Source organism: Plodia interpunctella, chromosome 22 (assembly GCF_027563975.2).
Source record: "Plodia interpunctella isolate USDA-ARS_2022_Savannah chromosome 22, ilPloInte3.2, whole genome shotgun sequence".
Taxonomy (NCBI): Eukaryota; Metazoa; Arthropoda; class Insecta; order Lepidoptera; family Pyralidae; genus Plodia; species Plodia interpunctella.
This window is the reverse complement of record NC_071315.1, coordinates 469,061-482,166: the sequence shown is the minus strand read 5'-3', so window position 1 is coordinate 482,166 and position 13,106 is coordinate 469,061. Positions and strand designations below refer to the sequence as shown.

General features: G+C 35.5%; 2 protein-coding genes across 10 annotated transcripts in view; one reads left to right on the top strand and one right to left on the bottom strand.

Annotated features, from left to right (window-relative positions):
• Positions 1-43: 43 nt before the first annotated feature.
• LOC128680015 (phospholipase A1-like) lies at positions 44-7,163 on the top strand. Its single transcript, XM_053762666.1, has 9 exons — positions 44-1,173; positions 1,528-1,810; positions 2,246-2,342; positions 2,649-2,815; positions 3,104-3,226; positions 3,638-3,810; positions 4,371-4,440; positions 4,683-4,866; positions 5,310-7,163. The coding sequence occupies exons 2-9, from the start codon at positions 1,531-1,533 to the stop codon at positions 5,452-5,454; spliced, it is 1,239 nt and encodes a 412-aa protein (XP_053618641.1). The 5' UTR covers positions 44-1,173; positions 1,528-1,530; the 3' UTR covers positions 5,455-7,163.
• A 6-nt stretch (positions 7,164-7,169) lies between these two features.
• The window catches only part of LOC128680008 (protein 4.1 homolog), a 79,647-nt gene continuing 73,710 nt past the window's right edge, over positions 7,170-13,106 (bottom strand). For all 9 annotated transcript variants that reach the window (XM_053762654.1, XM_053762656.2, XM_053762651.2 and 6 more), the window contains 4 exons: positions 12,560-12,646; positions 11,788-11,889; positions 11,120-11,230; positions 7,170-9,851 (listed from right to left, as the gene is read on the bottom strand). In XM_053762654.1, the coding sequence (XP_053618629.1) occupies positions 9,780-9,851; positions 11,120-11,230; positions 11,788-11,889; positions 12,560-12,646 (372 nt within the window). In that variant the 3' untranslated portion in view covers positions 7,170-9,779. The remainder of the gene's footprint in view (positions 9,852-11,119; positions 11,231-11,787; positions 11,890-12,559; positions 12,647-13,106) is intronic.

The window sequence follows — 13,106 nt, the reverse complement described above, 5'->3', positions numbered from 1 at the left end:
ATTTCTAAGTTCCTTGATTGATTGCACGAAAGTTGAACAAGTGTTAGCGGAATCGATAACTCGGACAACACAATACAATACCATACTTTTGAGAGTGTAAAAAATATATCCCCTTAGCTTTGGATCGAGGCTATTATAATTTCAAACAAAAAATCCAAAACAAAATCAACTCGTGCGTGGAACTAAATGGCGCAGCACCATATGTACAGATACACTCTTTCTCGGTTATTCAACCAACCATTGTACCCTTTGTATTATTTAAGCCTAACATGTTATGTTGTTATAATTATTTTCACCACACGCTAGTTTTAATTTATATTTATATTTTATTTATAGGTCAACTATTTAAACACTGTTTATGTGTCAATAAATAAAATTAAAGATACACATCCTAACTTCTACGCCTATATTTGCGTTGGGAGGTAAAGAGATATACGTTAGGAGATATACCTACTCGTACTGAACTACGTTGTCAATGAGAGGGAATTTAATTTATTTTTATACCCTTTAAACATCTATTAACGTTCGAACCAGTTCCGATAAAGACGTAAATTGTATTTATGTCACCATAACATTTACATGAATTAGACATAAATTAAAATCTTAAAATAGACTTATCGACTCCTAAAAAGGAGGCTATCAATTCGAATGTATAAAATTTTATGTTCATCTGGTTAATATGGCAATCGAACAAGATATTAGAGATAAATTATGCATGCCTCTGCGATCTATAACGATTATCGCGCCGGACACAGGAGGTCGCGGGTTTGATTCCCGATCAGGTGAAGATGGAAAAGAATATATTTCAGATTGACCTATCTGTCATCTTATCTTCCGTGTCTTGGGATTTTATCTAAATATGAAAAAAAGCGTTGAAGTCTAAGGTATAAAAACCCAAGCCTAACTTACAAATGTTAAGTTAGGGCTTAGAGGCGTCACAGCCGACAGTGAAATACTGGAACCGGGATCACGCTCGAGAGAGGTTCCTGTGGGATTCGAACCCGCGTCTTCAAAGTCACGACGAACAGTAGCTTAAGGAGAAAGTAATGGTAGGCCCAACTATTATCGACCGGATACGATAAGATCCTATTAGGGTCATAAAATTGTATAAATACAATATAAAAAGGCAATTAGTGTTGAAAAACACCAGTTTCATTGCTGGTTACATGCAAGGTGAGTGATTGAAGACAGGCTTTTGCCTAATCCTGCGTAGCTGGGACCACTAATGGTATCGGTGACACAATACATCATCGAGCATTTAAGATTTTGTTCTTGTCGGTAGAGCTGCCTACATTTATATCTATTCTCGGCCATCGATTTACCTCCCTATACGATACGATTTTCTCCTCCTGCTGATCCACGAATGGCGAGGCTTTCCTTTCCATCTCCGAGCTTCGACTATTTCTTCAATCAAGAATTTCATAAAGTTGTCACAATAGGAAACCTTACTCAATTTTGATTTGGTGCCTCTTTGATTCACCTCACAAATATTGAATCATCAATGAAAAATTACCTCTAATATCACAGATAATGGACATCATCAAAGCCGTCATAATTCTCACGGCGATCTCCTTCACCGGCTGTCAAGAAGATCAGTCAAGACGCAACGTTGATCAGGAAGAATATCTTCACATAAAAATCAATAACGGAGAAGAACATCAATTCAAAAGTAACGATGGAGAAGATAACCAATCCAGCATCAGTGATGGGCAGAATGGTCAGTCCAGCAGCGATATCGGAGTGCAGGCGGACTTTGCTGAAATTCCAATGGCGGTGATCAAAGCTATCACCAGTGCTGTTTTCACAGCGTGTAAGCATTTTATGTAGTTCTCACCTTCCATACTTGTTGTTCATGAACATATTCGTGTTGCAATTCAAAGGGTAAAGTACAATTCGAATCAGTTAGAGTAACGGTTCTGAACTCACGCAGTTCAATTCTGAGCCGTAATTCTTCTTTGAAGAACAGCAAAGGAACGTCTTTTAAAAATTTGAAGTTAAAAAAAAATCCATGCTTTTCTTTCTTGTTGTTGAAAATGATAGACTTGCTGAAATATTTGCATAATTAATTAAAGAGAAAAGAGAACTAAAAAAAAATCATATGTACCTACATAAATACCTATACCAGTACAACAATGACGTTAAGTTTAAAAAGAATCATGATTTGAGTAAATTCGACGGTTACATGACGATAGATAGAAAGTCTGCTTGGCTTGTCACGCACATTTACAGCAAGGCCTGTTACCAGGTGACCAGGTGAAGCTCCTTCAGGGGGTGACCTACGAACAACTCGCAGGCAAAAACGAACCTGATGTCAACGCTCTAACTCTCAAATACGTCTCACGGTAATCGTTGAATATTATTTTATTCATCTAAGTTTTAGAATAGTTAATATAATAAACTATGGATAAACTTAGACTCTAAATTTATCTTCTGACTACCATTACCAGTTGTAATTCACGACCATCGATTTCCGCAACCCATAATGTAGCTCGATTTCTCATCGCTCAAAATAAGCTTACTACGTTTTATTTATTCATTTTACTTAGATTTTATTTAAATCTATTGAAATCTATTATTTAATGCATACGTCCTATAAGAGTCGAACTAGTACGTATGCCATTTAAAACTACTTTATTTTCATTTTCCAGTGATAACGAAAGTCGCACGTACAATATAAACTCAGCCGCGCAAGCCATAGTCGAGGAGGCGCGCACTTTCTCCCCAGATGAGAAGCTGTTTATCTACATTCACGGGTTCACCTCCAGTCCAAGGGAGTCAGATTTTGGGAATGTAAGCCAAGCGCTGTTTGTTAAAGGTACTTCCCTAATTCCACTAAATTTCTTAAAAATTCTTGATGTCTAAGCATTTATTTTTCCAGGATGAAAGGTACGAAAGAAGGACACACCTTCTTTCGTACTTCAAACTATGTCTATGCAAAATTTCAAAAAGGTAAAAAGTTGAACAGGTAAAGCTTGAAGAGGTACCTAACACATAAACAAACTTACTTTTGCAGTTATAATACTTATTTGTTAGGATTAGGACAGACAGCGACAAGCTACTTTGTTTTATTATATGTAGTGATAGAGTGTGTTAATATTGTCAGGCATACACCACGTCATGGCGCTGGACGCGGGTTTCCTGATCGACTGGTGGTACCTGCGATCCACCAGCTATGTCCGCTTCATAGGGCAGAAGCTTGGAGACGTGCTGGCTGCTTTGGTCAACAGTAAGCAGTTACTTATTGAGAACTAAACGCCTATAAGTTACTTGTGATGCGCACACACATAGTTCCGAGTTTACTTTAAACCTAAGGTCACGCTCTGAGAACCACTCTCAAATGAGAGAGATATGAGCCGATACAATGAAAGGATAAAAGCAATCTCGTTAACAAAAACTTGTAGCTATCTGTAGTACACAAATTTATTATTATTACAAAGAGATAATCATTTGTGAGTTTGTATGTTTGAGGCGGATAATCACCGAAACAACCGAACATATTTCAAAAATTCTTTTACGATTAGAAAGGTACTTTATCCAAGATTGCTATAGGCTATATTTTATCTAAAAATTCCCACATGAGTGAAGCCCCGCGCAACATCTAGTCAAAGAAGTCAAAGATATATTGGAACCTTTTCAGATGGTATCAGCGCGTCCTCCATCCACATAATCGGGCACAGCTTGGGCTCACACATGGCCAGCTTCACCGGCAAGAAGTTCAGACAGCTCACGGGCCGGCTGGTCGGCCGCATCACCGGGCTCGACCCGGCCGGGCCGTGCTTCACGCAGGGGGACAAGGAGCTGAGGTTACAGGTATTATGGAGGTCCAGTCATCCAGATATTCAATGGAAGATACAAATCGTACGCTTATCATGATTTCTGACCGCCGGCCGCTTGGTAATGAATGGAATACGCAACACCTTTCTAAACATATATTTTACTGGGACCTCAAACTTCAAAATAACACAATAGAATGTAATCAGGAACACGCTTCGATGAAAGAGAAAGAAAGAATAACGGAGAAAGTTATTGAAGAAAATGCAAGACAAAGGAACCAGAGATTCCAAACTTATGCAGGCTGCTTCTGACGAGTGAACTCTAAACTTGAATCTTCTTACGCCCTACAAGAAGAACTCAATGTTGTAATATAGGTATAATATAATTCCAATCCCAACTAATATTAAAAATGCGAAAGTTGTTACCTCTTCACGCATTATATGCCGACCGATTGTTATGAAATTTGGTATTTGGTAAAATAACCTGGAATAACACATAGGGTACTTTTTATCCCGAAATTCCTACAGGAGCAAAGCCCCGGAACGCAGCTAGTCAATATATACTTTTTCTTATTGTTATTTTGTTTTTTTTTGTAGGCGTCGGATGCAGAATTTGTAGACGCCATTCACACAAATGCAGGAGTGCTGGGAATTGAAGAGCCAGTTGGTGAGTTAGATTATATTAACCGGTCTAATGTCAATCACTGGAATTTTATTAGCTGGTGTCGTAGACAGTGAAAACTATAGATACGTCATATATTCCAATTCGATCTTACAAAGAAAGAGATATGCATTATTATAAATACATGAGAAGAAACGAGACAGAGCGCTTACATAGGTATCTCATTTGGTTACATTCGTCTGTCGTCTATATGGTTTTCTTGGTCATTGGCTGAGATATACTTCCAGGTCACGTGGACTACTACCCCAACGGTGGGTCAGCCCAACCAGGCTGCAACCTGTCTCCAGGGTGTTGCCACGGGATGTCATGGCTGTTCTTCTGTGAGTCCGTGCTCAATGAGCAGGCGTTCCCGGCTGTCGAGTGCAACAGTTGGGACGATTTCAAGTTTGGGAAGTGTTTGAAGAACATCAGGTAATGTTCAACTCCCAGACTGTCGTCGAACACTTTGACAAACTTTGGCGGGATCTTGTTCTCATTCTTCTCATAATAACTACGCAATGTTCACGTAATCCCCCGAAGTTTGGCAAACTGTTCGACGACAATGTGGAGCCGGGATAAGGAGAAAATCAAGCCAAGCATATTTATTTTTACTTGCCTATTTAACTATCAAGGCCAAGATTTGGTATCTCTTATCAGAGCGTTTTTCCGGTTACTTCCGCTTAGCTGGAGCCAGGACGTCCGCTTTCTGACGTGTCTGACCAGGAGACAGACGGTGGTCAAATGGTACTCTTTAACCACCCTCAGTCTTCAGTCGGAGCCATAGATTTTAGGTAATTTTATTGAGGGCAATAAGTATTGTATATCATATCCTAAATTTGAACAAAGAATTTTGAATTTGACACCTTATTTTTCAGCTACATGGGCTTCGCATCCAAGCCCACAGTTAGGGGGAAGTACTACCTCCAAACGAACGGCGTCTCTCCGTTCAGTCTCGGCGACAGAGGACTCAAGTATGAAGAGAAGACATTCACACATACCATTACCGAAGCGCTGTTTTGATGTCGCCAATAATAGGCTACCGGTCAAAATTAATGGACAACACTCAACGGCCCACGCTAAGCACCAAGCTTGTATCGCAAGTCCGATGGACACGAACACAGAAAGGGAACAAAGCACATTCAGAAACAAATATTTGTGATTTACCCGCCCTGGGAATCCAGCAGTCGGGCGTGGTAGTGACAACACCACGGAGGTCGTCAAGTTGTTTGATGCCATTTTGAAGAATCACAGAATGATCATCACTGTTTTTCAAGATGTAAAAAAAAACAATGAACATTTTTGAACGATATTTGGACTTGTCAAAATAGTAATAGCACCTCCGTAGGACATTATCGAGATCAAGTTTATTTGTTAGACAAATTAAAAAAACGACGACTTTCAATATTCATATCGCTACAACTTCATCTGAACCGATTTTCATGAATCATGGCCAAAAGAACACTCTGACACACAAAAAGAACACTCTATGACACAAAAAAACTAAACGAAAATCGGTTCATCCGTTTGTGAGCTACGATGCCTCAGACAGATACACAGACAGACACGTTAAACTTATAACACCGCTCTTTTTGCGTCGGGGGTTAAAAATAAACTTTCCCATAACGTTTGAGATCTAATAAATTAAATACGGGTATTTAATGTGCACGTACGTGAAAAGCGACAGTTAAAAAATAGTTATAATCAACCTAGGTTTTATACAGGCTGAGTAACAAGATGAGTTTATTAATAAATATTTTATGATAATATTATAGCACTTAGTTGCTCTGTGCCTTATTTTTTAAAATTTCTAACATTCTAGTATGTCGGTCTGTTGATGGTAAATTAAAAAATAGTGTCATTCCTGAGGAAGTGTTAGGTATATAATTTATTATGATTTTATTATATAAATAGTAAAAGTATATTTAAAGAATGCATTTCAATTGTTATGGCATAGTTAGAAAAAAAAAGTTACATACAGGGTTACTTTTATCGAACGCAAAACCTCCTAAAGACTACTTGGGTTCAAAACAAGCAACTTTTATTCTACGACTTTAAGTGATTCGTACTTTTTTTATTTCATATAAAAACAATCAATCTAATTTGCGATTCTAAACAATTAAATATAAAAAGGGCATAAGTCTTAAAATAAAAAAAAAATCAATGATTCGTGCGTAACCCGACGGCGCGGACTCAGAGTAGGCGCGTGCGCGTCAGCCAATAGCGGTCAGCTCTGTTCGCGGGTAATCATGGCTAAAATATTTTCGCGCCGTACAAAAATTAGACTTCTGCGCAGGTACATCGGTGTAACTTATAAAAGTGGTAGACCTGTACCTATGTAGCGTAATCGAACATAGAGTTAACGTTTTTTTTAGAAACTACAACTAAAAAAGGATTTTTTTTTTATTACGGTTACACAAAAGTCGTAGAACAAAAGATGTTAGTCTCTATGTACCTTATGCATCTTTGGAAGGCTATGCGTTAGATACCAGTAACCCTGTATATTGCTGAAAACCGTACAAACATTCGCCTGGTAGTTTTTGAGTTTATACGTCTGTACATATATTGTACCGTAACTAGACATAGATACCATACAGACAGACGGGACATGGGAGCGAAACCTTCTTTACATAACTTAACATTTTAATAGTAAGTGGTGATAAAATATTTAAAACGGATAAGAATTATATTCCAGGCTGCACTTTTCGAGTAAATGTTTTAAAAATAAAACGACAGGATTAAAACAAAGCATTTTATTGTAATTTCTATTTGATAACTTCCTCTTATTAATACAAATAATCGAGGTCGGGCGAATATTAAAAAAAAATAAACATCTTCAATAAATATAAGGACGAAACAACGGAGACCTGATCTGTACAGCCGAACACAGCATTATTATATATATATAATAACGCAAATATATATTATGTGGTTACAACAACCACGTAATTCTATAAAATTGTATATGTCGCTCTATTTTGAGTATAAGTTATTTTCTTTTCAGCTGTACCCTACAGATAATTCTAGAACATGCCATAGTCTATATTCACGAATATTAAATTAAGAGAAACAGAAAAGAAAAAATTAGAGACCAATAATAGATTTAGGCACAAAACATCAAATTCACCCAAAAAAAGCCTTTTGGTAATTCAAAGATTTTTTTCCTGTTATACGGCATATGAATTAATGCCTAACCATTTATATATTGTAGATGATCGCCACATAAAAAAAGAAATAATGAAAGAACGTTTACATTTAAAATCTGATTTACAATCAGGGTCGATAACTTCATAATAAAACTTATCATTAAAAAACTTTAATTCTATGTGTAAGAAATATATTAATAATAATTGTACAATATCAGTATCATTTCAATTTATAAACTAACGTTTTGACTTTTCGAAACACCATTTTGATACTACTGGAAGAAATATTGTATTAGAGATTTTATTTAATCATTAAAATTTAGATTAAAATATCCACAATTTGTCATGTCTCGATCTAGCTTGTCTATATTAAACAATAAAAGACTATTTTATTGTTAACTATTATAATATAAAAGTGTCGCCCGTTAAGTCAAAACGATAATTTAATATTACATACAGAAACAACCTTACATCGAAATAATAAAAAAAAACACTTAGTGTCATTGCTATTAAAAGCTAGATGTCTAGCTTCTTTCAAAACTGGAATGTCCTGTTTTAGATACAAAAATGGTGATTTAAATGATTATTCAAACAACCGAGACACGAATAACATACAACATCATATTGAGAATCATATTCATATATTATTTGTAAAAAAAAAAAGAACGTACTATAAAACAAATATTGAGAATTTGAGTGTCGCGTTCAGTCTGATTGACGTTGTCATAATCAAGAAAATTATATTGCCACGCATCATAAAATGTACTCTTGACCAAAAATATTATTTTAAATATGGGCATTCAATCGAAAAAATAAATATTGTGATGTGTTTGTTCGTCATGTGTTATTCGTATAACAGCTCAGTGCCCGTGAATGTGTAATAATGAAATACTGACTGGCCGTTACCTAACACCGATCAAGCTGAAAATACGAATTGGCGACAAGTGTGACGTGTAATGTCAATGTGGAAATATAACATTGTTGCTCAATTTTCCCATATCATATATAATAGGCATAGATTTTTCCGCCCGATAACTAGTAAAGGCACGCTGGGAATAACGATGTTATAATTTAAATATAAAATTTTAAAACAGACAAATATTATTAATTGTGACACGAGCAGTTTTGTGTTATTTTGAATTGAATTTTCGACTTTAATTAATGAACGTGTAAACTATTCCTGTTTTAATTATTGAAAATTATGGAGTTAAAATAACGAAAAGTTGTCAATATTTAAAAAATTGAAAATTTGTGCATTGTTGTGTTATATTATGGAAAAAAAAATACAAATTGTCCTTTAAAATTATAGGTATCGGTCCACGTCAGTTTAGGGGCTCGGTACTAACATATAATCTTATTTCCTAAGTAGTAGTAGCACCTAATGGTGAGTAGGGGCTGCAGCAACACGACATATATTATATTTTGATAACAAGTCTCATGTTGCTTGATGTTATATTTTAAATAATAAATTTATTTGTTCGGAAATAAATTTCGTGTTAAATTTTGTTACAACGTTTTATATATTGATATATAAAAATATGTTATAACAGACACACATGTGATTCTTCACGATCAACCAATATTTTTTAACATTCGAAGATTAAACATCAAATAAATATAAAATTCAACACCAAGCAACGAATATATATTTTTTTTATTAGTCCCATATTACACTGTAGTGGTTACACGATAAAATATAGAGAGGGAGCATATTTTTTTAATCTAAAACGGTGGTTTACCTCGTGTGACATTTTTAAAGCTATCATATCGAAAACTTCGCAATGGATTTAACACGAACACTTTATACTATGGCAACGTCGATTGCTAAAAGCCGGAATCTGAACTGCCTTAGCCTAAGCCATAAAAAAATTGCAAATGCTCGTCTTACTTTATATTTTTACATTAACTGCGTACTTAACTCGTAATAAATTTATAGTAAAGTGCGTTTTGACGTCACAACATCCAATATAAATGTTTAATCAATAATTAAATAACTTAATAATTATTATTCGCAGTGATTTAACTTACAGCTAAGTCCTATGTATGTATTCAAATTGTTTATACATACAAGTAGCGCAGTGGAGCCGCCATCGTTTCTTGGTTGCAAAAATGGGTGAGAGCGTTCGAGTTACGGCGGCCATTTTATTACGGCGCACAAGATGGCGTCGCTTCAAGATGGCGGCCGGTCGAAGTGTTGAGGGGTTACGGTTGTGTGCTCTGTTGTTGGATTTCGATCTTCTCTACAGTCATGTCAGGGTTCATCGCTGTGGCTTCCTGTAATTAGTAAAGTAGCATGTGGTATTACTGTAATATTTATATTATGTGGGATCTTGTCTGAGTATATATTAGAAATAATTATACTTGGTATTTGACAAAGATTGTTTATTTAGGGCTGGTAAATCACGAGCAAATACATTTAAAAGTAACAACAACTAAAAATGGTGGATGACAGATTTGTTTTGTAGAAAAGAAACATCGCGAAGACAATTATATTATAACATTATTATGATATTCACATTTCGTTGTGTCGGCGCACTGAAATTGTGCGATTATACGAGGGCATTTAAACGTTCATTTATAGAAAGTAGAAACAAACGTAAATACAATGGTCTGTGCATGAATGGGAATGGAAGAAACACCCGGTGTTAACAACCCCAGCCTTCTTTATTTTATTTATTTATTGCATCATGTTACAAGGATTATTTGAGCGTGACAATAAATTTCACTTCGAAAAACAGTGAGGTTTGTGGCGCACTGCATGGATGAGTTACATCAAGCATATATAGTATCTTAAGACTAGAAATAGGTAGCTATTATCATTAATATAAATATACACATCCAAAGCAATAAACAAATAATTGAAAATATGCTAATGCTGGGCAGTTACGAGAAGAAATTGACAATAGACATACATAACTTCGTGTGAATATTTACATCGGTTGCAAGGCAACACAACATTGTTAGATATGAAGAGGAAAATCGCTTGCTACAATTTAAACATCAATGTTTTCTATTGTCAATGAATAAATAAATAATACCTACAATTGGCAAGACAGATTCATATATTCAATTTTATTATAAGAATATTTTACGACCTCGGTGGCGGTGGTGGTGGTAAAGTTCTTGCCACTGAACCGAGAGGTCCCGATTTCGATCCCCGGTCGGGTCATGATGGAAAATGATCTTTTTCTGATTGGCCCGGGTCTTGGATGTTTATCTATATATGTATTTGTTATAAAATATAGTATCGTTGAGTTAGTATACCATAACACAAGTCTCGAACTTACTTTGGGGCTAGCTCAATCTGTGTGATTTGTTGTTATATATGTATTTATATTTATATCAAAAAAGGTGAAGAATACAGATTTAGGTAGACGGATGGAGAATCAGAGGAAGGCAGATGGAAGGAGAGTGTTAAGATTGATATGAAAGTCTTATAGGGTATTGATTATCGACCACACCGTAGGACAGTGGAAGAAAAATACAATATTACTGACGCTGAGACTCTCGAGAATCAAACGATGGAGAAGAAGTGTAACTACCTGAATAGCTTCGGCGAGCGCGCGGTCGTGGTCGATGGGGTCGCCGTCCGACTGGATCGTGATCTTCTGTTCCACGCGCGTTTCCACCACGCCGTTACGTTCCGTTTTGTACTGTGGATGAATTTGTTACAGTTTGAAAGCGCGAATGTTAAAAAAAAACACTAATGTGTTACACTTAGTATTACCATTCGGGCGGGCTTAAATGCGCAAGGGCATGTTTCATCGCTTGCTGATGCAGTAGCTGGGGGGCTATCATGAATCGCGTAGCTCGTCATTGCGTCCACACTTTCTTTTTTTTTTTACACAATATGGGAAAAAGAGACAGCATGTGGAAGTGCTACGTGTTTTTATGTTTCTGATAGCTTATATCATATAGAAAATTGTCTTTCACAAATGGCTGAATGGCACATGACTTCAGGCGGATTTATCTAGGAGTTAGTGTTGGTTAGATTACAATACATTTTATCGGTGAGTGGTTCTGTGAAGTGACCTTTATATCAAAGGCCAATTCTAAGATCTTTATTTTATTTAGATTTTTTATTTTCATAATATGTACGTATGGTAATATACTGACATAGATTATATGTCTACGTGCTCATTACTCACCAAATATAGTCCTGAAATTAAATAATTAATGTCGAATAGTTTAAAATGTAACGATAACTTACAGTGATAGTCTCAACGGTGCGTGTCTTCGAACTAATGGTCTGTGACGAGACGACTTCGCCTTCCGCCGGGGCACTCTCTTCTTCTTGGGGGCCCGTGCTCGTCTGATGAGGAAATAACTGTTCTACATCTACGCTACTTACAACTGTGGTTATGTAGAGGCATTGTGGTACTAAATACTTAACACCCTTAACTATGTCCCCTTTAAAATGCTATTCTCAGATTAGGCTCGGAATAGTCACAAAATACAATTTTTAAATACAATGTTAATACTAAAAACATTATCTAACAGTAAAGTCATTGTTTTATATGTCTCGATCTTTCAATATGAAATACTAAGAGAGACATGGACAAAACAAAAAATAATATTTATGAGGTTTGTCCCTTTCTTTGATAGGTGTTTGATATTAATTTATAATAGCCGCATATTTGAGAAAGCCGCTGTCAAATACTACTAGTGTGTCTCAGTTTTACAATCTAAATACAGAAAATGTGTGTGCTCTTGTAACTAAACGTCAAGAGTGATGCTTTGATTAAATGTATGTGAAAATTCTTTTAAATTCTTATATATAGATTTTTGTTTAAATCATGTTCAGGTATTTTGAAGCGCAACACAAAGTAATTTACGTGAACAATGTACTATTTTAGAAACACAGACACGTATTGTTCAAGTAATAGCTAGAAAGAGAAAGTACTACATATGGTTACTAATCTAAAAATATTCTAGGTACCTAATTTCCAAAATACACAAAAGTTAGAGGTCCTAATACTCACCCTTGTGGCGGCCCCGTGCACCATGCTGCCGAATGGAGCGTTGCCGATCACTGACGTTGTTGTGGTTGTTCTGTACGATCCAGGTTCCTATGAGACGTTATTGTTGTTTAGTATTTTGTAGAAATATTAAACAAAATTCTATTTTACAAAGTATTTTGGCGATGTTGACTATGTCAAACCTCTAAGATAAAATTACACTTTTTTAAAATTAATGAAAAATAATATTTTCTGTTCCAAATATTGATGACGTCGATTGACGATCAAAAATATAAAATTATGATAGAACAAAATCTTATTTCGCTAAATGTAATAAAGTTTTTTTCTGTCTATGTTTTTGTCGAAAACCTGTATACCTTCGGAATAATTTAAATAAATACCTTCCTAAAACCAATTAATGTTTACTTACCTTTTACCTAATTTAACAATATAGGCAATACTAGAGCTAATTTTCCATATTTCTTTCTTTTATAAATATAAAATTTTGTAGTATATCTAACATTCTGTTTTGAAAAATCATGCAAATACAAAATGCACATCACACGCACAT